At 35.3% G+C, this 26903-nt stretch overlaps 3 protein-coding genes across 13 annotated transcripts in view; 2 read left to right on the top strand and 1 right to left on the bottom strand.

Moving 5' to 3' along the window:
• LOC106163240 (QRFP-like peptide receptor) overlaps nucleotides 1-13320 on the top strand; it is a 54659-nt gene extending 41339 nt beyond the window's left edge. For 8 of the 10 annotated variants that reach the window (XM_086999436.1, XM_086999434.1, XM_013540774.2 and 5 more), the window contains exons 3-7: nucleotides 569-692; nucleotides 4092-4315; nucleotides 5719-5884; nucleotides 8115-8246; nucleotides 9214-13320. In XM_086999436.1, coding sequence (XP_086855562.1) covers nucleotides 569-692; nucleotides 4092-4315; nucleotides 5719-5884; nucleotides 8115-8246; nucleotides 9214-9552 — 985 coding nt within the window. In that variant the 3' untranslated portion in view covers nucleotides 9553-13320. Of the gene's footprint in view, nucleotides 1-568; nucleotides 693-4091; nucleotides 4316-5718; nucleotides 5885-8114; nucleotides 8247-9182 lie in introns of all 10 variants that reach the window. The other 2 variants (XM_013540775.2, XM_013540771.3) reach the window with 2 other exon arrangements.
• Nucleotides 13321-16908: 3588 nt separating this feature from the next.
• LOC106163232 (ferritin, heavy subunit) lies at nucleotides 16909-22323 on the top strand. Its single transcript, XM_013540754.2, has 5 exons — nucleotides 16909-17089; nucleotides 19357-19508; nucleotides 20049-20195; nucleotides 20535-20666; nucleotides 21380-22323. Exons 1-5 carry the CDS (start codon nucleotides 17032-17034, stop codon nucleotides 21533-21535), a joined length of 645 nt encoding a protein of 214 aa, XP_013396208.1. The 5' UTR covers nucleotides 16909-17031; the 3' UTR covers nucleotides 21536-22323.
• The window catches only part of LOC106163217 (uncharacterized), a 29305-nt gene continuing 24655 nt past the window's right edge, over nucleotides 22254-26903 (bottom strand). For both annotated transcript variants that reach the window (XM_086999429.1, XM_086999428.1), the window contains 2 exons: nucleotides 25469-25537; nucleotides 22254-23597 (listed from right to left, as the gene is read on the bottom strand). In XM_086999429.1, coding sequence (XP_086855555.1) covers nucleotides 23073-23597; nucleotides 25469-25537 — 594 coding nt within the window. In that variant the 3' untranslated portion in view covers nucleotides 22254-23072. The remainder of the gene's footprint in view (nucleotides 23598-25468; nucleotides 25538-26903) is intronic.

The following is a 26903-nucleotide window of genomic DNA, read 5'->3' on the forward strand; positions in this document are numbered from 1 at the left end:
CTGAGTTCAGACAGTGATGACTGCAATTCTTTGTCTGATCATAATTAATTGATACAATTGTACTGAATGGTGTTTGATTTACATGAACCATTATCAATGATAATCAGTTAATTTTCCAACGTCACTGCTAGAATCTGTAGAACCACTTGACTGGCATCACTTTCAACGTGGATGTACATGTATCTTGTCTGCCTTTCTGTACATGATTAATAAAATGGAGCCATAGATTGTTTTGCTTTTATGAGGAGTTACCCAAATTTATGATTTCTATTGACAATGCAACCTTTTAGATTGCATCATTCTATAAGATGTTAATGAAAATAAAAGAATGTTGGTTTGGTTAAGTTTTTAAAACAAGAGGGGATTTATTTAAAGTTTGTTCAAGTATAAGTGATGTTCACTATCTTAAATCTTCCTATTTTCTCTGATATAACCTGTACTGAAGTCATTGATCCATTACATCCTTATTTAAAAAAAGACAAGAAAAAAAAATGAAATAGCACTGCTAATAATTGCAAAAGACTGATGGCTGAGGCCTTTATTCAAGAATTTTCATTACTGCTTTCAGGTATGTTGTGATTGTTCACCCCATGAAGGCACGGTACTTATTCACCATGGGCAGTATCAAGAAGATTGTTATTGCTGTCTGGTTGGTGTCAGCAGTGCTGTCAGCACCAATGTTTCATATTGCTGTGAGTATAAGTTTCTTATTATCCTTTTTCCAGTGGCTTTGCCTAGCTACATTCTTTCCTACAACATTAAATTTTATTTATTTATTTATTTATTTATTTATTTATTTATTTATTTATTTATTTATTCTGCAATTTATTTTTTGTGTGGTGTTTTTAGCCAATTATATCTGTAGGTTGATCCATTTTAACAAATATCTTTGAAATTTGTAAAGAGAGTTGATGCCACTTTGTCTCTCTACCTGTGTCCTTCTCCTCCCACCCCAACATCTCCTTCATCTTTTTTCCACAGAGTGATGCAAAACTCCTACTGACATGCTATTTCTGTCTACAAAAATTTTCCTGATGATGTTTTAATGTTCATCATTGATAACTTAACAGTGAGATGGATCAGATTTTTGCACCTGATAGCCTTCAAGTATCACTACCTAGTTTTAACCTCCCTGATGTTCCATTACAAAGGGCAGTACAATCCAAAACCAGTTCTGAAGCACATACTGCATGTCCAGATGTTATATGAAAATATGTGATGATTTAACTAATAACCTGTGAGTGGTCTGTCCAGTTAATGCCACTAGACAGCTACATGTAGATCACGATGGGGCACCATATTACCCATTATGCCTTAGATCTTTTCAAATATCCCCAGATTGTTCAACAGTTTGCTTGTCTGGCGGTATCAGTAATAAAATGAAATCTCAGTTTCAGCATCAATTTGGTGACACCAATCAGAAAGTCACAAACAACATTTATTGTTTATGAGGCCTGTTTCTGTATCGAAGCAGTATGTTCCTAATATGTAATTAAACAACCAGTTGTTTTACTACCATTCACAAGCCCCAAAATGCAATGTGCCAATCAGAATTGAATGAAGGTAAAATAAACTGCATAGCCATGTGAGGGCACCAGAGCTTTATTGAGGTGACTCTTTTACGTAATAGCTACGCTATTAATTTGTCATTTTCTCAAACTCGATGTGAAAGGGCTCCTTGACATTTGATCAATTTGTGAGAAAACTACAACACCCAAATGTTTCAAAGCAACTGAATGCATTTTACAAACCCCAAACACTCTGCAAACTCTCTACTACATGTAAAAGCAGGGGATAGAATTGGCCAATAATATGAAATAGAAATAGGGATTAAAATTATGTATGCAAAAATGTTTTAAAATCAAAATTATATACGTATATTCAAAAATATGTTAGTGAGAGATGGTTATTCAGAAAACATCTGTGAATGATTTTATGAACCTTATTAAGTGCTATATTTGTAAACCATGTACAGAGGATGCAAAACACACCTGCTCAGGTGCTTTTGATGTTTGAAATCTGCCCCTCCAATTTGTAATTCATCATACTGTAGATTAGAGACTTCAAGCAAAATACTTAATGTCTCTTTTATAAATCTGAAGTAATGATGATGGTTTCCACCTTGAAAATATACACATGTAGGTCTCACCTACACACTCACCCACACAGTACAACAGATCATGGTTGTAGAAGTGATCGTAATATTAAGTTCCCCCCAAAGAAACATTTTTTCTTAAGTTCAGTAGTGGGAAAAAGCGAAGACACACTATATTCATGTTGAGATAAGGAGTTCATTCAATAAAGATATGGTTCGATATTATTCTGCACTATTACTTTTTTTGAAAGAGCAATCTAAATTGCATTTTAAGCAATCCAATCTGACTCCATCTAGATATTGGCAGCAAAACTTAAAACTGTCATCAGTTAATTAAGCCATGCACACCATTATTTTTAAGCAGCTATCTAAATCGCTCTTTTAGCAGTCTCAGCAGATGCTATGCAAAATGTCACTCCAAGTCTATTTCTTTCAAATAAAATTAAAGTGAAACTGATGTGATAGCTCTTTACAAACTCATGCTGTGCACAAACAATCAGTTTGTAAAGCCAATTGCTGGTCAGTTTAAAATAAATGAGTAAAAATAAAACTTGTGTTGACTATTTATAGAATCTTGAAAGAAAGACACTGTGTGGGACAGGCTGATTGCAATCAGACTTCAGCTTCATGACATGAAGACTATATAACTTGCATTGTAAAATTGCTATTTTGTGTCAGTGGCCTGTGAGAAAAAATATATGAAATTTCATTATACATTCTGTCATATCTGTCAACAGAAAACCGTTTGAAGCCACAGAATAGTAATAAAGGATTGTTCAAGCTATAGATATGCAGCTGAATGAATTGGAATATGTCTGAGATCAGGTCTTTTTAATACCATAAATTTTGTGCCCATAAATGAATATTATCAGCATTAGGAATTTATATGACAGATTATAGACAAAAACTTGCTGGAAGTGATCTTTATTGTAAGTAGAGTGACATTGCTTGATACAATTCTCATTAGTAGGAAAAAATGATTATGACTTGCTGTGCCTTTTTGTTCAAGGCCCAGTTTGAGACAATGTCTTTTTTATTCAAATGATTTTAAATACTCCCAAAACCCAAAAATACTTCTCAAAATTGTCCTAAATGCTCAAGAAGGGAACAAATTGGTGTTGCAGATAAGTAAGGAATTTTTTTAAAAATATTTTTATTCAAGAATGAAAATTTGAGATTCCCAACTCTGTCCTCTCTTATCACCATGTATTCCAAGCAGGTGCATAGAGTTAATTAATTCTGGAGTATTGGGTTTATTTTACCTTCAGGGTTTCAGTTAACTAGTGCATTTACCTGCTATGCAGTGCTGGGTTAGGTATTTATGATAGCCAAAGCATGTTTAATGTGGAAACAAGTTGGATTTTTTTTTTATACAGACAGTGTATGTGTCTGTATACATACTGATGTGTCGTCTGCTGTGTCATCACCAGTGCTGCCACCATCACCGGCAGACATGTTATTCCCCCTATAAATGACAAATCAAATTTTTTTACTGACTGGTTTGTTTGGTAAAAAGACAATTTCATTATAAGAATCAACATGATTTAATTATTTTTACAAAAGTTATCAAATTTTTTATCTTGTTGCATGTATTTTAGTGACATTCACCTCATAAGTGCCAAACCATACGTATTTTGTTTAATTCCAAATAGATGCATAGCTTTGTTTGGTAAAGAAGGGAGGTTTCTTTCAAAGGTTATTGTTTTTTCTGTCAAATATCTGTATATTTGCCAGTTTTGCTTTCTAGTCGGTAATAAAATTGGTTTCAATCTATTGCTTAAATACTGGCAATGTACTTCAGGATATCAGTATTTTTATATTTTTATGTTTCATTGACTGTCTTGTCACCTTGATCATTATGAAAAGACACCATTGTCTAGAAATAATATATAAAAGTAAAATATAAAAATACAAGGAATATAAGTGCAGTTTCAACCATGTTTTTTCTCTTTTACTTGAGAGACAAATCTTCAAAAAAGTTTTATCATGTTTTTAGGGCATCACAAAGGACAAATACTTTGAGAATGAGACCAAATTCATCATGCACTCCTGTCATGACAATGAAGCCCTGAACTATGGTGAGAAGGTGGCCTTTGTGTTCTACCAGTTTACGCTGATGTTCCTACTGCCTACCATAGTGATGGTGTTCTGCTATACTCAAGTCATCAGGGCACTGTGGAGCAGTACACAGGAACTGTCGAGGATGACTTCCATGCATAGGTATGTATATACTAGTAATCAAATATGTGTAGATTATTGTGTTCAGATTTCTGGGTAACTGGTAACTGTTTTAATGATTCTGGCATTTTGCATAGCATCTACTAAGACTACTAAAACAGCAATTTGAATAGTTACTTAGAAATAATGGTGTTGAGATAGCTGTTTAGAACTAAATGCTGTAGCCTTGGATATTCTGACAGTCTGAGAAGCTGGATGTATTGGACTGGGGGCCACACAGTAAGTGTAACAGTGGAATTAAAATGGGGATTTTGAAAACATATATGCACCCTTAACTACAAGTTGCAATTTGCCAGAGACATTAAAGTCCACAAAAGACATTTATCAATTTTTTAATCCAGTTGGCAACAATATGGGCTTATCTTGAATACTAGAAAGCAACCAGACATGATATTTATTTACTGCAATGAAGTCTGAGTGGCATTTAATTAGCCTGATCAGAGTAAAATGAAGCTACCCTTAATAATTTCATGGCATATTTTTATGGGGTGTTATCTCCTAAATAAGTTGCCTGTTTTGCCTGCACAGCAAGGAAACTAGAAAGCTTCATCTTAAAAACCTTTTTGAACCCAGTACAAATTACCTGTCAACTGATTACATTTAAAGGGACAATCCCTAAGATTTGAAACATGTTTTTCATTTCTTATTGAACAAGGCCAAATAATACTTTTTGGTCATTTTTAACAGATAAATGCCCTGAATAAATATCACCAAAAATAATCTTTTTTATCACCTCCTCACAAATCTCGACCACCTACATGTATTAACCTTTAACTGCTTATGCCAGGAAAATTCTTAGTATGAGTTTTTTCCTTGAAAGACCTTATGCTGCTAATCTTCAAGTGAAATACCCAGTCAAAATTGAAATAACATTATTATACAACACTGCAGAGTTCTGTCTGATTCTCAAATTGTTCTAATTTCATTTAACATTTTATTTCATATCCTATCCTGGAATATTTTTAATTTTATAAAATACTTTTGAAAATCTTATAGTACTTTGTTTTTGATGGGCCCACAATTCTGAACTCGCCTTGGCCAGATTAAAATTCTGATCTGACTTACGTGAAGTAAAAACCAAGCTCAGATTGGAATTTTGATCTGGCATTATTTTTGATCTGTCACCTCTAACGCATATAATCTGGTTTTTGTAGGATTTCCCCAGAAGGGCATTAGGGCCCTCATATATTCAGCATAATTAAATCACATAAGTGTTGTGACTATAAAATATCACATTAAATCTAACCATTCAAAATGTGAACTTTTCAAGCCAGGTGAACTTCATTTGTATGAGATTTTCACAAAATTTTTATTCAGATTTTACAAACATAGTAAGGTTTATCCAATACTTTATCTTTTGATTGTCATTTATTCTGTCACCTCAGAGAAAACAGTATAAGTCATATAGCTGAAGACTTTGAGTCAGGGGAGTCCCAGACCCAGCAAAGATTGGTCCATGTGTCCAGCAGGTCCACTGTGGTCAGCAGACCTTCAAGCCAACAACTGGGTGGCCGAAACCATGGCAACTGTATTCGGGAAGCTAGAAAGCAGGTAATATGTGAGAGACTGAAGGGGAGAGAGTATTTGTATCATAGATCTCTAAACTAATGTGGAGGAAAGATCATGGACGTAAAAACAGTCAGAGAAAAAGCATTTTCACATCAGGCATTATACACCTATCAGTAACGAAAAACTTACTCAGTTTTAAACATGTCATTACACCAACTTAAAGGGAGAAGGGGGCTCTGTTTATGTGACTTATGTAACAGCAAGTTGTCTTCCATAAGTAAGATACAAGTGACATGTGAACAGAAATTTTGGAAGTGGTTAAAATCACTGTGAGAGTTCCTCTATTTTTGGGTTCTGACAAAGTGTATTAGGGGAGACCAGGGCAAGTTGGCCCAGTTAGACACTTTTGGCCTTGTGGAGCCAACTAGGAATGAGATAAAGTAACAAAACCAGTTTCAAAGTAAGACCCATGAACTAAGCTACGTATGCAACGTCATTATTTTTTAAATATAGTGCCAGGTGGCTCACAATTTGACAAAAAATGCAGTTGTCGTCAGGGGCGTAACCAGGCATATGCACGGATGCACTGTGCGTACAATTTTTTGAGCCAACCATGATGTTATTCTCCAAAAATTCAGTGTATTTTTCACGGAATATAATCGTACCTGAGAATTTTCAAAATCTGTGCGTACAATTTTGAATGGTCTGGTAACGCCCCTGGTCGTCAGGGGGGGCCAACTTGCCCCACCACGGGGCAAGTTGGCCCCAGGGTCAGGGCAAGTTGGCCCCCTATACGAAAATGAAGTAAGTATCCCATGTATACACCTTGAAATACATTTTTATACATTTTCAATGTATAAAAATTGATTTTTGAGAGTCTTTGATGAAAAAATAGTTCAAATGAGGCAGATTTATCGTTTCCGATGCACGTTGTAGGGGGGCCTATGTGTTGCAAGAAACAAAATATCTATCAATAAAATTTGTTTTGTTTTAATTAAGAATAAATTAATAATGGTATAAAGCAGGTTATTAATGAATGAAAACGAATAATAAATTTTCCTTTTAAAAGAAACTAACAAATTCAGTTTAAAACCATTGAGTTTGTTTCAACAATGGTCTCTAGCTCTGTTGCGCACAAAGGTTTGTGGGTAAAATGAGGGTCCATCTGCTACTGCTTAGAAGTGAAAAGGACCTTCTAGACTTATGTACAACATGGTTTTCACTTTGGAGTGATGGGCATTGTGTCAAAAGACACCAAGATGCTAGTTTATTTTAAAGGATAACAGCCATTTATGGTACTAGAATGAGCAATGTTGATACATCTCTGTGAAACTTGAATCATTGAGCTTCAGTTTGATGCCCTATACATATATTATATTCGATCAAAAGCCTATGAAAAAAAGATTTTGAAATCTCTTAAACAAAATTACTTTTAGGTGGAAAAAATCGTTTATTTCGACTCGCCACTTAAGTAAAACTTTTTAACGTCCGACACTTCCTTAGCATTGTGGGCTACGGTCACTTTACAAGAGTATGTGGCCAATTTTTTTACCCCTTAGTTACTTTTTCATAAATTGATGGGGGACCAACTTACCCCGGGGTCCAACTAGCCCCGTTCTCCCCTAATGTGGTAGGGAGGCTGGGAGAAATGGGATGTGTGACAATTAGCCAACAACTGGCTAGTGTAGAGACCTATATCCATCAGTGCAAGCCTAACTTGGTACCTTGCTTTGGAAATAATAGAGATGGATACTCTTTCTAAAGTAGGGGCAATTTGCACATCAGCCATCATAAGGAGCCTGGATAATGGTCCATTGTGTTATGTTGAGTGGCTGAACTACAATGATTTAGCTGGAAATGGAATGGAATGTGTAACAGAAATACATTATTTGAGAGGGGAAAGGAGAAAGAAGGGTTAGAAAAACACGTGACAACAATTTTATGAGGACTTAGTTTAATTGTATATTCAATATTCCCATCTCACCTGGGCTGAATGGTAACTACACTTGTTTTTAGACTATTGCCGAAAAATAAAAGGTGAATAAGTGATAAGTGTGCCCCAAAAACAATTTTCTGCATGGAGCACAGTGCATGCATATATATATATATATATATATATATATATATATATATATATATATATATATATATATATATATATATATATATATGAATTTTATTGACAGCAGAATTTGAAGATTCAGTGAAATAAATTATTTTACAGGTGTTAGACATTTGGATGAACTGATATTTAGAACTTTTTTTATTGTAGGTGATCAAGATGCTGATTGTAATCATTATTGCCTTTTTGATCTGCTGGGGTCCCAAGCTCATCCTTGACATCTTAATTAAAACACGAATTAATCGGAAGATCATCTTCAGTCCTATAACCTTCAAAATCAAGGTAGGTGGCACAAGTATGGTAGAGTTAAAGATATCAGGTTAAATCCTGGTTTAACACTAAAAAGTGTGGGGCTTTTTTTTACCAGAAAGCATGTACATACTGTCACAAATTTGAAAATTTTGAATAAATTTATGACAGTTGCATGGCTATAAGTTTGTACCTGAACATGGTACAACCACCATTAATGTAGGAATTATTTAAGAATTTTAGTACATATAATACTTTTCACAAAAATTTATAATATTTGATTCCTTATTGCCAAAGTATGTATCTATGGCTAGTAAGATAATATCTTTATTTAGTTGAACAAATTTGTACTATCATGTGTGACCTGGTTTTTAAGCTCTCTCCCCAAACATCATCTGGGTAAAGTGGCCAGAGAAACAGTGCAGGCTCTGGCAAGATTTACATTAACCAATTTGTTCTGGGCACATGTGGAATCAGTTCTTCGCGGTTATTGATCTTTATTATGCATTTAATACACATGGTTAACTTGGAGGTTCTCTCAAGTAATTGACGTTTAATTTGTTTAAATGTAAAGTATATTACTATTGACCTTCTAATGAATTATTGTCCATATGGTAAGTTTTAGCCTTGTTGTTAGGCACAGCAATTGCCATATTTAAGGTAATCAGAAATCAATTGGTGGGTTAATGCTCAGATACAGACATCAGTGGAGAGTGATACTGCAAGAATAGGATGCTGCAAGTTTGGCACCAAATTGCAATGCATTTTCCTTTCCAAATTTGCAGCAAATTTTCAACTGAAGTTTGTGTTGGGCCACATATTTTGTTTAAATCAAACAAAAGGCATTTTGGCATTTGTCTGTTAAAATGACCAAAAAGTAATACTTGCCCCCAGATAAGTTCAGCAAGAAGTGGTTTCTGATGTAATTAATGTGTGTTTATTAATATCTTATTATTTTTCTCTTTTCAGTCTTTATCACATTGTCATTATCCTGTTTCAGGTGGCATTCAGTCTCCTCCCGTATATACAAAGTTGCCTGAACCCAATCATCTATGGCTTTATGTCGAGCAACTTCAGGCGAAGTTTGGTAAACTCCTGTAACACCTACCTACATTTATGTCAAAGAAGAAAAGGTCGTACATATTTTGATCCTGATACTGATTCAAAATCCACCCAGCATACACGTCTATCACCGTCATTTCACCGTGGAGGAAGTCACAATGGTTCTTCAGGCGGTGTGGAGCAATTGCCCTTGACACCAAAGAAGTCTCCATCAGAGGGAAATGGAAGGGGGTCCTTCCACATGTACAAAGGAAGCAATGGCCTTAGAAAAGACTAAGAAAATCATGGGGAAATTTACTGTATGTTTTGGCAACTGTATATTTGTGATGACAAGGGTCTGTTGAGCAAGGATTCAACAACAATCAGGTGCTGAATCTGAAATGTTATATTATATTAGGCACTTTGATTGAGACTGGAGTATGATCATGGCTATGGACATTGGGAATGTTGAAAGAGAGAAATAAACAATCCTCTAAAAATTGAAAAATATATATGGTACTGCTCATAGCTATCTCACATCCTGAGACAGATATAGCTCTGTGGGATAATAGTTTGCTTATACTTAAAAAAAGGCCTCTCTTTCTCTCTCTCTCTCTCTCTCTCTCTCAAACTCTCTCTGTCTCTCTCTCTCTCTCTCTCTCTCTCTCTCAAACTCTCTCTCTCTCAAACTTATTGATTTAGTCTTGAAAGAACTGTTGTCAATAAAAAAATTAATCCAAAGACTGTTTTAGATCCAGCAGTTGTCTAAAAGCATGCCAGCAGGTAACTAAATTAGTGAGAAGCCCTATTTAGACTTAGATGGAAGGTGTGGTTTTGGTCAATGTTTCCATGATGTGAAAACTCTGCTGCTGCTTTGCAAGTTGAATGTAGATAGGGAATAACAATATGATACAAGTGTTCATGAAAAGATGTTTTTTATTGTGTATTTGATTAAAAAAAGTAGTTTCAATTATAAATATCTTTTAATTAATTATAATGGAACAAATCATTAAAAATGATGAAATGAGTCCTTTAATGTTAGGTGTATGCTACAATTATGTTATACAGACATATACTTACATAAGATACATGTATGTTATCAGAAAAGGAATTAAGGCAGACATAAAACAGCAGGCAAAACACATGAAAGAAGAAGAAGAACCACTTTTCTCAATGGCAATCACTTCAGGCTGTCTGCCTGCATTACTTTTCTTGACTTAAAAAATGAAATCCAGACAATTATAAATGGTTTATAGATCCTGAGGGCATATTTGAACAACAACCTCCCTGCATGTGATTAGCTTGATTTAGTGTAACCTCTGTAAAGTTCTGTCCTAAAAAGCATGTTTAAGAGATCTATCTAGTTATTCTGTCATGTACATGATGCTATGAACTTCACAATCATGTCGGCATCCGGATTTTTGCCTTTTGGTTTAGATATACCCATGTATGTACTGTACTGCATGTACATGCATATCATATTTTGTATTGCTGACAGGTTGAGTTACATAAGAAATGTTGAAAAGGTGTAGGGTTATGTGTAATATACATGCATTCATGCAAGATGATGTAATAAACATAAGTAAAAACAGTCAGTGTTCATAGTAGGTGTTTGACAGCTTTGTTTTATACTTATTTGACAGCTGTGCTTACTTAAGTTATCAAAGCTGGGATAGAATTGCAATCAGTATTTATCTTGGAGCAACACATAGTTATGAATGCCATGGAAAGTGTACTTTCCAAATTAAAAAAAAAATGTAACCAAATATAATAAAATTAGGCTGTAGGGCCTCTAGAATATTGCAAAACTTTTCTAAACAAACTGTCCAATATCAGTGGCTTATTTTAACCGAAACTTTATTTTGTACGTAGATTTGTAATTATGGAAAGTTGATTGCTTGAGTCTCATTCAGATTAATAATTATTTCAAGTTATGTAAAACATATGGTATGTGTGTGTGTGTGTGTGCGTGTGTGTGTGTGTGTGTATATGTAGAGAGAGAGAGAGAAAGAGAGACTGTTGTAAAGAATGCCAATAATGTTTTGGAGTGTTGTAAAAGTAAATCTTACCTTGTGTAGCATCAGCAAGACACAAAATTCCATTGAGATTCTCATCAACCTACACTAAGTCACTGATAACAGGGTGTTCAAATCATTGTACTCATCAATGGAGTAGTTAGAATTACAAGAAAATTTGTTTTCTCTATTTATTCAGAATAGGAGAGAGACTATTAATGCTCAAATCTTGTCATTAGTTGATTAATAACATCAGAATAAAGTTAGCAGATTTTGTGACGAATTAGCTTTTTATCACTTGTATATGCTACATGTTTAAAACATGAAACTGTATTAGTTGTGAAAGAACATAATTCAGTTCATACAGGGAGGTTCAGACAGTAAGGCTGCGTTCACATGAAAAATCTATTTTCTAAAAATCTATTTGTGGTATCCTGTGATCATGGTCTGTGCCCTGGATACCCCACGGCGTAATTATGGGCAGCGCGAGCCAGTTACTTCCAAAGCTGTAATTAATTGTCCGCGCTGCCAGTAATTATGCCGCGGGGTATTCAGGGCACAAGATACCGCAAATAGATTTTTAGATTTTTAGAAAATAGATTTTTCATGTGAACGCAGCCTAAGTGACTATGGACAGCCATGAATTTTGTGCAGCCAGAATCTTTTTGAAAAAGTAATGGCCAGGACTCGTCTTTTTTGGATACACTGCATATAATGTTAGAAATGGCTGTAAAAGTTGATGCTGACAAAGAGCATTAAGGGAAATGTAGTTTAAAGACTTAAAAAATTGAATTGAGTCCTTGTTTTGAACAACTTTACATTGTCTTTTTTTTTTCTAAAAAAAAAAAAAAGAAAAAAGAATAAGAAAAAAAGCAGTTCATGGTGGTCATTGTATTGTGATGTTTTGAAATCAGTAGTGAGAGGAGGAATTGATAAAAATCGAGTAGATCTGCTATTGATTGAGATAGATCTAAATATTCTCAGTGTATCAGACCATATCATGTCATTGGACCAAGTCATCAATAATTGCTTTTCAGGTTTCAATGAATTTCACTTTTTGAATTATTTATTATTATTATTATATTATTTTATTATTATTATTTTATTTATTTATTGAATTAGACAGAGAAAGGGGCTTTATGATTCAGACGAGGATCGTGATATGCTCTTTTTCTTCATAAAGAGTATGTATATAAACACAAAGTCAACTGTTAGGTACAATAATTAATTCAGAGTGTTCTGTTATGGTGGTCACTGGGCAATTTGTGAGTCTTTGTCATTAAATAACTCTGCACTACTTTAACTATCAGATCTTTAACTCAGAGGAGAGTGTGAAAATCCCTTGTTTATGTACTGGTAGATGCATTCTGACATTCTGGTAATGTATTAGTTATTATTGAGAGTATTTATGTGATGAATTTAATGTGCAATGATATAACTTTACAAAGTTAAGCTTAAATGAGATGCTTGTCATCTTTTTCTTTTTTATTTATTTATTTATTTATTTATTTATTTATTTGTGAAGAGGCAATAAATTGTGTGCTGTAAAATAAATTTTTGCTAAAGGGGAAAAACATAAAATGGTTTGTCTTGCCAGCATGCATTTTTATTATCAATGTCATAGAATAAAGGTTAGATAAGAAACTTTCTCATCAAAACCAGTTTCTTCATAACAAATTGGGAAATTGTTATAGATAGGTTTGCACTATATTTCCTTCAGCCCTGGTCACACTTATCTTGAGTGGAGAGGATCTAAAAGGAAATGATTGTACAGTATATTTAATGCAGTCATAACTCGCCACATTTCATAGAGAGGTCACTTGATCAGTTTATTACCCATTAATAATATAAATGAGGAGCTCGTAGGTGCTTGTACTTGTCAGGAGTGGGTAAATTGGGCTAGGGCCCTGTGGACTGCTCCAGCAGAACTACCAGTATTCTAACAATCAGCCTTAGACATTGTTGAACTTTCCATAATTAGTGCACTGTGTGGAAGTTCACAGACTTGACTGTCAAATTAAGTAAAAATAGTGTTAGTAAATGAAACCACATGTTGTGAGTTGAGTACCTCTCCAAAGATAAAAATGTAAGATAACATGAAAAGTTGCTCACTTATACCAATTACCTTTCCATACAAACACTACGTGTTATTTCTGAAAAGGGCACTAGCAAGATGAAGAAGCAGTGAATATCACCCAGAAAAATGTCCAATGCCATAATAAATATTTTTCAGGAATCTTAATTTCTTAATAAAAAATATAACAGCCCTTTGGCTTTTTCTGAACTCTTGCATTTTTTCTATTTTCAGAATAAATTAGATAATCAATTTTAAAATGAATGAATAAGGTCCTTGTAGTTGTCAACTCTGTGTTTTTGTTCAGTCATCTGTGTTTAACTGTTTCAACATGTGAGATGTACAACTGACTTGAAAAACATGTACAAAATTAGTTGTCATGTGAGCAACATCATTTTCACACCGATGAGCTTAAGATGGCTCTTTCATATTCATTTCATGTTCCTAGAAAAAAAACAGCCAAACACTTTTTGTATCTATTCTCTAACAAAACTCAATTACAGTAGGACCAGAGAACTCAACAAAATCCCTCTTTTTTGTTGTTGTTGTTAATTAAAAGAACTAGTGATGGAAAAGAAATTAACCAAGATGCAAAAATGTAGAAAGCAGAATTTGAGAAAAAACATTTATGTATACATATTACCCAGAAATATAAATTTGACTTAAATCAATACAAATATTTAAAAATCAAAGGCATTATAACCAACATTTTTTTTTCAAATTCATTAGTTCATTTATATACATGTAATACAAGACGTGATCGTTATACCAAGTACCAGCACATGCTCATACCAGTCAGTCAGAGAAACGTTGCAAATTTGTCTCCTGCTGTGAAATATGGGTTGAAAGGTCTTGCAGCTTATTTCCTAAACCACTTGTGATTCACTCCCTGCTGTCAATGTTTCACATTTTTGTGAAGTTTTTTATTACCAGTTTGGTAAAAGAATCGGCAGATACTTTTGTAGACTTGCATGTTGGAGCATAAAAACGGAATCAGTAGCTCAATACCTGATATACTATATACAAGGCACTTCGAAGGTGTGGTCGCGTTTATGTTTAGTACAACTGTCCTTCAACAAACCAGTATGTATATAGCAGTGGTATTGAGGTGGGTAATTGCAGTAGTAGAGCTGGATTTACAGTGTATATCACACCTCTCGCAGTGGACTATTTGAGCTCAGCAAGCACATTAAGTTCTTAAAAAAAAAAAGACCTGTGCGTGATAACATTTAAACTTAAAACACATGTATGACGTATTTGTTGTTTTGAGCATTAAATGGATCACAATTGAATACGTGTAGTCGGGTTATCAAGAAAAAAACTCGGCAGTGATACAGTTGCTTGGAAAAAGCTTGTTTGTGGTATTTTTGTCTCTGATGCTCTCCTTAAAATATTCCGTAGTCCTGTGGGACTCTATTGGACTCTATCGGAATCCCACTGGACGAGATGGGGCTCCATAGCAGGGGCGGATTGAGGCCGTCTGCTGGGTCTTCCGGAAGACAGTCAGATTTTCAAGTTTACATTGATGGGTATCTAATTTTTCTGTCGGAAGACGGTCAAAATGGAGAATGGATCAACAAAGATAAATTTGAAGACTGTCCCTGCATTGGTATTTTGTCGGACATCATATAAGATGCCTGTGGAGAACATATGTCCAAAAAGAACCTCTAGAATTTTGGGCCAATTTTTATAGAACAGCCTATAGGACCCTTTAGGAAATTTCCGTAGGGGCCTGTACGCTGTACTAGAGTTTCAAACGCTTGCGTCTTAGGCTTACTTTTTAAGTACATCTATTTTAATTCCCTTGATAAAATTGCTTACCATTTGTAAAATTGACTGTAATTCATTAATCCGTTTACTGCTTAGAAGTGAAAAGGACCTTCTAGACTTATGCACAACATGGTTTTCACTTTGGAGTGATGGGCACTGTGTCAAAAGACACCAAGATGCTAGTATACCCCTACTTGTTAGCTCTTTGAATTCTGTAACCTTTATACATATTCTACTGTTAATATTGTAAACTGTTTACCAGAACAAAAGTGACAGACCTGTCGAAGGCATGTGATATAGGCCTAAGTTGTCACGTTCTGTAATATTCGTTGATTTCTTTGCTCAATTTAGACATGCGAAACAACTTAAACGCAATTTATAATTTGAAGTGAAACAAGAAAAGCAATTGAAATATTATCTATCATTATCGGACAGGCGTTATCTTTACTGGTTCCTAACGTTTTGAGTTACGTTTCAGTTTCAATCTTTTTCAAGATTTGAAAGCAGTGTCATACGTTTTTACATGTAGTTAAAGCACGCAAGGAGGGCATTTCAATTCGTTAACCAACGTTTTGACTAGTTTCCTCGGGTGTACAGATTTTAAGTTATTACTAATTGATGTTTAGAAAGTGACTGGACATGTGGTGTCCAGGCAAATAAATAGTATCACTGGTTTACTTATGGGTTCTCTGATTTATTATAAACCAACAGCCTGCCATTACTTTTTTCCCTTTCATCTCGAGTAAGTACACATTTAAAACGTTATTTAAAATGCCTAATATACATAAGCATGATGCCATAACAAGGAAATGCTTAAGATAAAGATGTTTTCAACATTAATTGTGAAATATCTATTTAATGCATCCGGGGAAAGTGCGCAAAATACTGCCTCTTGTTCTTTCAGATTGTTGAAATTATTGAGATAAAATCTGTTGTACAAAAAGATAAGTACTGAAAAAATGCCGTTGCTTTTATCCCAGCTGCTTAAGAGATTTTTCTTCTGCTCTATAAAAGATATGTAATCTCATACATGTGCCAAGTAAACAGCAAAACATCGGATATGCCAGCGTCACATGACTTGCAAGGCCACGGTGCTAAGGTTGTTTTCTATTTTTGCCTTGTGCTTGGTTCGCTAACTAGAGAGAGGACTTGGAAAAAATATAAATGGAATATATAATTGAGGTTAATACTTTAATATGATTGAGTATTGTCGCAATAATGCGTTGTTGCTTTTCGCGAATTTCAATTTAAATACGATTATATATGTGACTTGGAAACAAACTGCTAGATGGAAAAAATCATGAGTAAACAGTAAACAGGCCCATATCAACCCCGGTTTCAGTGTCAGTTGTTTACAAGTTCATTTTTTCTTTCAACAGTTTCTGAACAATGATCCCATGACTGCAATTAACATAAATGTTTGCTGTGCTATCACAATTAAAGATCAAATTGCTGTCCTCTGAGTCAAAACCATGCCCTCCTTCACAGAGCTTAGAAAAGCGGTATATCATTTTTAAAAAATCCCGGCTTTTTGTTAACAGTTGATAGATTCTGATCTAGATGGTTTTTGTCAAAACATTCAATCAAATATTTATTTTTTTAAAAATCTATATCTAAATGATAATCCAGTGTTATCCGTTTCAATCGATAAAATGTTATCACAGATGACCCTTGAACAACATCGTGTACGGCCTGCAGCAGCGCACTTTGTTTGCATAAGGTGCTCCACCCCGTGCGAGAGGTTCCTGTGCACTCCGCTTGAACTTCAACCTATGTCTCAGGTCACCATTCAGCCAAGAGTAATAAAACCCCGATACGCCTCCTTATGTCCCAAATAGCTTGAAGTATTACCGCTTGAAACAGCGCACGTAGAACTTATTTTCTGTTGTTTAATTCAGCTTGCTGGTGACATTTCGAGATGAAGTTCTCAGTAAGCCTTTTGCTTACCTTGATCGCAGCCGTCACTGCTAATGAGGGTGAGTTGAGCAAAATTGTTTTGAAAGATTTTATCTTTTTTTGTTTCTTTTATTAAGTGTGTCAAGGCTGAGTTTCAAGTTTCATTTAATGGTTGTTTGTGGAATGTATATCTGCCCAAATAACGGGTTATTTGGCTGTTAGCTTGTACAAAATTTTTTCTTTGGCGATGTTTGTTGAAAAGCTGTGCATATCATAGATCTTAATATCCTGTCAATTCCCAAAGCAAACAGATCTCAGCATGGGTGTTTTTGTGTAATATTGGTTTTGATGGGTTGTGCTTACCAAAATAATGTTGGTCTGTTAAACGGTTAAAACAGACATTTGAGTTCGAATGGGCAGAAGATTAAAATATAGTAGGAAAGTTACAGAAGTTTAGTAAATTATTTATCTGTGGATGTGCGTGCTTGTTTAATTTATGGCATAACTCCAATCTTTGCTGCTTCGATTCCATCTTGTTTTCACGTATTCCTCGCATTTTTCCTTGTGTGAAACGTTTATATTGGTCGGACTAAATGGTTTGGCACCTGCGCTAATATATTTACGCCTTGCTTTTAAAAAAGCCTCGCTTTTATCATAATACAAACTTAAATAGCATTGTTTGTAGGCCTTACTAACAGGTGCTTCGGATTTGGACTTCGAGCGTTGTGTGCCGTAAAATAAAGTTGCTTTTAAAGAACGGATAAGCTATGATATCCCGCAGATTTTGGTGTTTCAAATCACGAACATCACATTAGGTAACTAAATTGATTTTAAGTAAAGTGAAAATAAGTTAATGGGACAAATTAAATAGATATCGGGTTTGGATAATTGTGGAACATAGAGACCAATCAATACGCCAACTAAGATTTATATAGTAGCAGATAAGTAGTAAGCTGAAGTTTTAATCCCTCTTGTCTTAGGGCTTGAGGTCGACGATGGCGAAGCGGTGTACGTTAAACTCAAAGCTACCTTCCAAAGAAAGGACTTATCAGGTATAGTCACATAAATGGAAAAACGCGAGAAACAATTGTCCTTTCCTATGGGTTATCTTGTAGGGAATTCCTCCTAGCAAAGATCATTAAACCCTCTCCTAATTCACCATGCAAATTAAGAGGGCTCAGAGCTAAGAGTATGTGATATTGATCCAAATTCATCTTCTAATTTTAAACAACTTGACAGTCATTTTGGCACTGGTCAGCTTCTGATTTACTTTGATTCATCAAACTAAACCGAGACTAAAATATGATGGGTAGAAAAGGCGCGACATGGCAAAAAACATCTTTCTCTGTGATTCTACAGCGACATCGCATAAATATATTCTATTCCAATCAATGTTTCAGAACAAAGTACCGTTCGGGAAAAAACCCGAAAAGACCAAATAGCGTAACCAATCAGAGAACATTTCCCACGCTAATAGGCCTATTTGCCTTGGTCTGTCTCCTCTTCATTGGGTCTTCGTGATAAGATATGACAGACCACAGATAGCCCGACAAGAACTGGGCAAAGTTCGGAGTCCTTTCCAACTACAACACTACACATGTATATAACGATTCTCTGTAACATTATAACAACGAGTGCAAAATTCTCCTGCTTAAATGTGCAACCCTGCTCTTACTTTGATAAAAGAAATAAAAAAGGTATATACATATATTGAAACTTATATAAGTATAAAACAGTGGAAATTAACTTTCTCCATTAGTTATTCATTATTTTTCACCCCTTTGCATTTAAAATCTTTAAACAGGATGCATACTAAAACCTTTGTTGGTACATGTAGACTTATATGTTTTAACGGATTACAAACCTTGTTTATGTTCACTTTGCCCGCTTAGCTTTCTTGTTCTTTAAAAAGCAACTATTGTGCTAAAGATTGTGCTTAAGAAGTTACTTCCATTAGACTATAGTTGTGCTTTATTTTACCTCAGAAACATATATAGAATGACCAATTGCTTTAGATTTTCTCTAACCCGACAACAATAAGTGCAATAGGCCACACTACTTTTTCTCCTCGAGCATTGGGTTGGATGAAGAAAGATTGGGTTAGAAAAAATAAAAATATCTATGGCAAACTAAAGATGGTAAATTTTAACACGTAAGAGCTTCAGCTGTATGTCTATATATTAACCGCTTGGCTTTCATTGTGCTTGGCTGGCATCCTCTCAGAGCTTGCTGGTAGCTTTCTATGTTCAACACTCAGGTCAGCTTACTAATAATGATATCGCTGAATGTACGAGAGTGCGAGGTGAGGGCGATCCCAGCTGTAATGAAGCACGTCTGTATCCTGCAGGAAACACCGTCGGGGGCTCGCTCCTCTCCGTTGCCTGCGAGAGGGATCTGGCTTCCAGCAAGATCTGCCAGAACTTCGACACCGACATTGTTGATTTGGTGAACCAACAGATCAACAAGGAGTTCGAGGCCAGTTATTACTACATGGGACTGGTAGGTGTTCTAATCGGAGTATTAAACTGGTTAGGTAGTTTTCAGTCCCTTCACCTTTAATTTTATAAGACAAAATTGCAAAATAATTGATCCAACCCCACTCCGTTACCAGTAGAGGAAATTACACAAAGTAAGACCCACAAAAACATTATGGCACTTAGTCTTAACGCTGCAGTTTGTCAAAAACCGCAGATTTATGTGTGATTGTTCTTTATAGTAACGGGGGTGGGGGGGAGCAATTGCGGAAAATCTTTTTGACTTTCTTTCTTGCATCCACAAATTATGTTTTAACACCTGCGCAAAAACGGTCTCTTTGTTTCCCTATCTCACCTTAATGACTCCTCTACGTCACCCCTCTCACACACTCTCTTTCTCGACGTCTTTCTCAATCTTGGAATATGCACACACACACACACACACACGCACATGCACACAGGCACACATGCACACAGACATATGCTCGTTATTACATGCTCATCCATAAAATAAGCTGTATTTTATCTGGTCATTTGTAATCAGGTAATATATTTTTTCTGTTAGTCCTCTTTCTTCTCCCGAGATGACGTGGCCCTCAACGGATTTGCCAAGTTTTTTAAGAAGGCCTCGGACGAGGAACGTGAGCACGGCATGAAGCTGATGGATTACCTCAACAGGCGTGGCGCTCAAGTCCGGCTACACAATATCAAGGTAATTTAAAACGCTTTTCTAATATTTTTCTAATATCGAAATAAAAAAAAACTGGAAACATTGGACAGAAATGGCCTATTTTCGCATCTGAAAAGCTGTAGTTAGAAAATTTAATACTATGTTAGTGTGACGTTTCGAGAAATAAGCCATAATTTAAATATCCACTTGTCCTAACAGACACCAGGTCACAAGTTTTGAATTGAATAACGTACGTATTCCTTTATTTTCATCCTGTCGGTATTTGAAATTGAATTTCTACCATATGCTAAATAGCAACACGAATTCTGTGCAGTGTATATTAGCATGGATACTTTCTGATGCGAAATGCACTTTTTTTAGCACCCAACTCACTTCAGAAATGACAACATGGACGGACTGAAGGCCGTGAACGAAGCACTGAAGCTAGAAAAGCTTGTGAACCAGTATCTGCTTACTCTGCATAAGAAGGCTCAAGATGTTAACGACCCACATGTAAGTTATTGTCGTCTTTAAAACATCCACCTCCGCTACTTTTTTTTACTATTATCTTACGTTCAAATCGTTTGGATTTGGGTAACTTCCTGGCCTGGAAATGTTTGTTTAATTCAATGGAAACTTCAACACTGAATCACGAATCTTAACTGATCTCCCATGTCTTGCGACTAACATATTTCAAACGTGCATGAAGCGTGGTGAAAGGGAAAAATTATTGTGGTCTCAAATTTTTGCTGCCTTTCTAACACAGAGGTTGGTGTACCAATATTTTTGAGTATATATTTTACGACCGAGTTCCCCTCATATTTTCTCTGCGGACCCTTATCGTTTTTCAAAAAAATTTCAACTTGCAGATCATTGTGCGTTCTTTCCTGTATAATTAATCCCCATGATGTCGATTTCTACCTAACGTACCTTACTGACTGATCTACGCGTCTTTGATGAAAAACAGTTAAGGATCATCCGACAAAAAAAAAAAAAAAAAAAAAAAAAAAAAAAATCAGTCAGTGACGCACTCACATTATGTAATATTTTCAAAATTTTGAAATGTCCCATTTTTTTTTTCAGTTTCATACTACAGTAAGGAAAGAAACCAACAATAATTAAAGTGATAAGAAAGTTGTGCAAATATTACAAAAAATGTGACTTGAAATTACCAAAACTTGTTTCAAATAATCGCGACAACTATATTCAATGTTTTTATTTTTCAGCTGACCGACTTCCTGGAGTCCCATTACCTGGAGGAACAGGTGGAGAGCATCAAGCAGCTCGGGGACTTCTCCACCAAGCTCCGTCGTCTGACCAGCGGCACCGACTCCGAGGGAGTTGGCATCCACATGTTTGACAAGGAATTGGAAAGCATGTAAACCTATGGAACACTCAATTGACTCAATTATTAACAAACTGCGAACATTTCATCCCCGGAATGCTTGATCTCCGTTTTGTTTCGCTTCACAGCAACTTTTCCTGCCGTTGCGAGATATGCTTTTGAATTCTTATAACCAAAATAGTTTAGACTTTCTCCAAGCGAAGCCCTGACAAGATATTACGTGTAGGTTCGCTGGCAATTTCATGAACTGCCATTCCTAATTTAGTCATTCAAGGGCAAAAGCCTATATAAAGAGGAACCCAAAACTGGTCGTCTGTTCGCCATTCCTTATAGTCTGCTGGGTGACGTAGACGTTTGTGAAGAAATGGAAAATACTAGCTTCAGAAATTGACATATGAACTGATTATGAAATTTATTAAAGATTATATCGATTTCAATTGACAAAACTAAAATTTCTATTAAGACTATTTTTAAAAAAGAAGGCAAAGTGCCAAAACCTCAGTGCCATTTATAGCATTTCTGTGATTTTTACGACATGAAACCATCAGTGATACCAGGATAAAACTATGGATACTATGGATGGACAGACATCGACTTCATTTTCTATCGCCTGAGACACCACCGACAGGGTACTAGTACCGTTTTACTTGCTCAACAGACTTACAACCGTCGTATAAGATGAAATTTTCTTGCATTGCAAAATAGTGCACAACTCTTTGAAAAGACTCCATAAATATTAACCTCCGTAAAGGAAACACATTCCGATTAACTTTTATTATCCTAATAACAGAAATACATTTTAATGAGTAAAATGATATACAATGACTTGTTGTTTTGTGTGATTGAATTTAACACAATTTCAGTATTAAAATATTAATTTTGAAAAGATCAGGGGCGGATCCAGGATTATTTGAAGGGGGGGGGGGGGGCACGGATGCGAAGCAGCCCCCATTCCCCCCACCCCACTCCGATGGGCCCTGAACATTCTTGTATTTTAGAGGGCAAATGGTAATGCTAATTTTTTGGAAATAACAGTTAAAAGCAATCTTTGGTGAAATATAATACAAATATCTACTATAAATATTTGAAAATGCCAAGTCTATAATATGGATTACATCAAATAAATTTTGTAGAGCACCTTTTTATTTGCCAACCAAAAATACCACTGGTTCATTAATTGACCCCTACTTATCAATTAATAATTTCCCAACAATAATAACCACTGTTGTTTTGTGTGATTTTATTTAACACAATTTCAGTGTTAGAGTATTAATTTTGAAAAGATGCTAATTTTTTTGGGGGAATATCTAAAGATGCTACAGATAAAAGCAATCCATGGTAAAATATAATACAAATATCTACTATAAATACTTGAAAATGCCAAATCTACAATATGGATTACAACATAACTTTTTTCTTTTATTTCCCAACCAAAAATACCCCTGGTTCATTAATTAACCCCAACTTATCAATTAATAACTTTCCCAACAATAATTACCACTGTTCATTAATCCCAAAATATCAATTTATAACCATGTTGTTTTCAAAAAATAAAAAATACTGATAAGATTAAATCATAATTCTGGTAGCTCATCATCATCATCCTCCTCTCCTCCCCCCTCATCCTCATCAGAAAAAGTTCTCTTTGTGCTGATCCCAAGGCAAGGGACATTTTCCTGTCTATAATTATCCTCAAAGCCGTCATCCAATGTCATTTTATTATGTGGCCTCCTGAAAACCATTCTAACTGACTTCCTGGGGGAATTATTCACTCCACTTTGGACTGTCTGACCTTCTCTCCCACTTGAGGCTGGATCTTGACTGTCCACGTTGTCTGCTGTGGATCCACTTGAAACAAGATTCCCATTGACTTCTTCCAAACTAGCTGAGACAGAATCATTAAGACCGGATGGCATATTGGTTGATTGCATTGTCCTTGAGGAATGACCCTTGTCATCCTCGCTGTCAGAAGGGTTCGAGGATTCTCCTTCCTCTACCTGCTCGGACTCCTCGCTGTCAGACTGATCACTGTCTTGACTGCAGTGCACCTGTTCCACTTGTAACTTGGTTTCTGATGTGGCAAAATTGTATAAGTTCATCTGAAAAAGAAAAAAATGATATCTTATAGAACTCTTATGAATCTAAGATGTCAAACAGAAAACTGAAATTGTTAACGGGAGTATGAACACTCAAACACATCTAAATGCACAAATCCAACTGGAGGGAGGGGGGGGGGGTCAAAATCACCCATGGTAAATATTAAATTTTGTACAGCCAATATACTTGCACTTGGAAATGCAGCTGCATTATTGCACACAAGGCAGTAATGCCTCTCTTATGTCCTATCCTTTGCAAAGAGGGCCAGAAATGAACTATAAAAGATTTTTCATATAGGTACACCAAAGCACGAAAATGATAAACTGTTGGGCCATTCTTTTCCAAAATTCTTTCATGAAATAAGGTTAACTCATATTATCACAAGTTTTGAATTGAATAACATACGTATTCCTTTATTTTCATCCTGTCGGTATTTGAAATTGAATTTCTACCATATGCTAAATAGCAACACGAATTCTGTGCAGTGTATATTAGCATGGATACTTTCTGATGCGAAATGCACTTTCTTTTTAGCACCCAACTCACTTCAGAAATGACAACATGGACGGACTGAAGGCATATTATACATACTGTTTCTCAAAAAAAAAAAAAAAAAAAAAAAGTCTTGATGTCACCAAATTATAAACAGATGGCAGAAATTGTTAAAAACCTGCCAGCTTAACTACCCTATATTGTGTGTGAGAATGACCTTGGGTAAACTGTACTGAAATGATTAGCTTGGTTATATCAAAAGAGCATTGAACTTCAGGTGAACCTGATATTCTTTATACTATGTTATCTATGTGGACTCTAAACAGGTAAGTGTATGTGTACTGGTAACAGAACTGGTGCAACTGTCCCAAATGAAAATAGCCTGTGTACATGGGACAGAAATGTTATAAAAGCCAGCTTGCATTAACATGGCATTCAAGGCACTACATAAATAATATGTAAAAAGGTACACTAAAACTGGTACATATGTACCACTGGCTTGCATTTGGGAAAGTGGTAAAAAAAAAAGGACCATGGCAAACACCATTTAAAGACTCATTTACATTATCACTTTGTACTGCAGTTTAAACAAAGAAAATGGTGTTTTGAAAGTATATGTAAGAATAAATCATTTCAACATGCACGTGAATACATGCATGTCAATACGAACGTGTATGTGCCTCTGCACGTCTCTATGAACTTGTTATCCTAATGCACACAATGTGTATCTTGGGTCACATTACAACTTCAGTCTCATGAGATCTCATTACTTTTCTTTCTGTTCTAAGTTCCATGGACTGTCTGCCACAGATAACATACTAGACAGATATTTCAGAAGGTCATAACATGTTTTTTTTAAATCTGATACACAGAGGGTACCTATAATCAGGTAATCATGACTGAACAAATGGTGACTTCTGTATTCCATCATGTACACACACAGATTTCTCTAACACGAATTTGAAAAAAATGAACACCAGAAAAGTCATTTCCATAATCCTGAATGCAAAGGAAGCTGTATTCAATTTCCAGTTTCTTTCTTTCTTTCTGTCCTCTGCCAAAGCGTCCTATGTATCAACCAGGCACCTGCTGTAGCCTACATGTCACTGAACCCAAGATCTCTTACACAGTGAACATATTAATGGGAAACATGACTTGAATAAATAAGTGAGGTTTAATCATTACTTGAAAAGACATTTCTGAACATAACTGTCTAAACTTGCTATCAGATGGTATCAAGTACGGGTAAACAGGCCACAGCTGATGTAGGACTCTATTTAACTTATTAACAACAGTGGGTGCAACAATGCCTGGCAAGGTGTCAAGTTGGCTGTTACACTTTTTACATGTAAAAAGTACAAATTATGACCCGGTCACTCACCTGTCTTGACCCCATTGCCTGTTTCATAAATGTCCACTTGCTGGCCATACGGACCATCATATCCTTCACCTAAGAAATAAAATAATACAATATCATTTTTATATGACTCATACAAATTTTGTAGTTTTACTTATTGAAATAAGAGGAAAAGAGTCCATAGAACTTCCAAGTCAACGTATAATGCTACACTGCTGACCGAGGGACCATTTCCAGAGCCTATTGTAGTAACTGTGGATCAATCTATTTCCAAGGAGATTCTTGCTAAATTGCAATCAACTAAAGCAACGGAAGCTGCTAGGGGGTAATTAATTATCCTTTAGCACTGTTAGTAGACATGCCAGACATCTAAGCCACTTAAGCTGAAAGCAATTTAGTGGGAAACCCTTTGGAGATGGACTGATCCTATTAGATCGATCTAGGTATGGGAACCCAGTCTGAGTTTAAGTTTGGTACATCTTTTCAGCCACCGTAATTAACACACTGTAGCATAATTAACATTGGTCCCAAATTAATGCCACCAATACCAAGTACATAATTCCATAAAATATATTACTATTACAAATATTGTATAAGGAACCAATGATTAACATCTGTGCTGAGCTGCATCCTTGCCCAAGGCCTTCTGGAGTTTTCTGCCTTCTTAAAATATGCCTATAATATTGACAGCAGCTCATAAAGCTAATTTGTGTTTTTCAGTCATAGCATGTTGTAAGTAAATGGGACTATGCTGATGACAAATAAAGTTTCCTGAGTCACAAGCCTATATCATAACATTTTTCTGTGAGCCTCACATAGTCAACTCTACAGTGCTGGTTGAAAACATTGCTGATGAAGCTGACATGTATCTGCAATGAAAATGTTGGTTAATTGGAAAATAACAAAGGTTCTTACAAAGCTGGTGTCTAAATTTGAAGCATACTTTGAGCAAATGGTATAATATAGAAAAAGCCTTCAAATAGTTTAAACTCAGCAATTTTAGTTTTGAAACAAACTAAACAAATATGAAGTTGAACAAATTCTGTGGTGACAGCTTTCAGATTTTACTATCCTTAGTGAAGGCGATATTTTCATGTAACATATTTTAATAAGTTTGAAAGAACAATTAAATACTATGTTATGATATACAGTTAAATAAAGTGCATATCCATATATCGACATAATCAAAAGGGCAATGGGTCAATTAATTAAAAATCTGTAGTGCTTCAATTGGTGATAGTAATACTAATGAAATTATTCTAATCGATTCTTATAATAGCTTTAGGTGCACTTAAAAGGTACATGTGCACTATGATGTCAACAAGAACTTAACGGTGCAAATACAAAATACCTAATTCAGGCCAACACACAGATTTGAGGTAAACCTAGTTCTACCTAGTTCCATAAATCTAAATAAACAAGTCTTGGCAAATCATCAGAATTAATGTATATCTGATAT

The sequence above is a fragment of the Lingula anatina genome, chromosome 1 (genome assembly GCF_051362555.1).
Source record: "Lingula anatina isolate TDL-2025a chromosome 1, LinAna3.0, whole genome shotgun sequence".
Classification (NCBI taxonomy): Eukaryota; Metazoa; Brachiopoda; class Lingulata; order Lingulida; family Lingulidae; genus Lingula; species Lingula anatina.

Excerpts from the sequence above, each read along its gene's own strand:
- LOC106163232 (XM_013540754.2), top strand. The coding sequence starts at position 17,032 with ATGAAGTTCTCAGTAAGCCTTTTGCTTACCTTGATCGCAGCCGTCACT. Across the intron at positions 17,090-19,356 it reads AGCCGTCACTGCTAATGAGG|GAAACACCGTCGGGGGCTCG; the intron begins GTGAGTTGAGCA and ends TGTATCCTGCAG. Across the intron at positions 20,196-20,534 it reads TCCGGCTACACAATATCAAG|CACCCAACTCACTTCAGAAA; the intron begins GTAATTTAAAAC and ends CACTTTTTTTAG.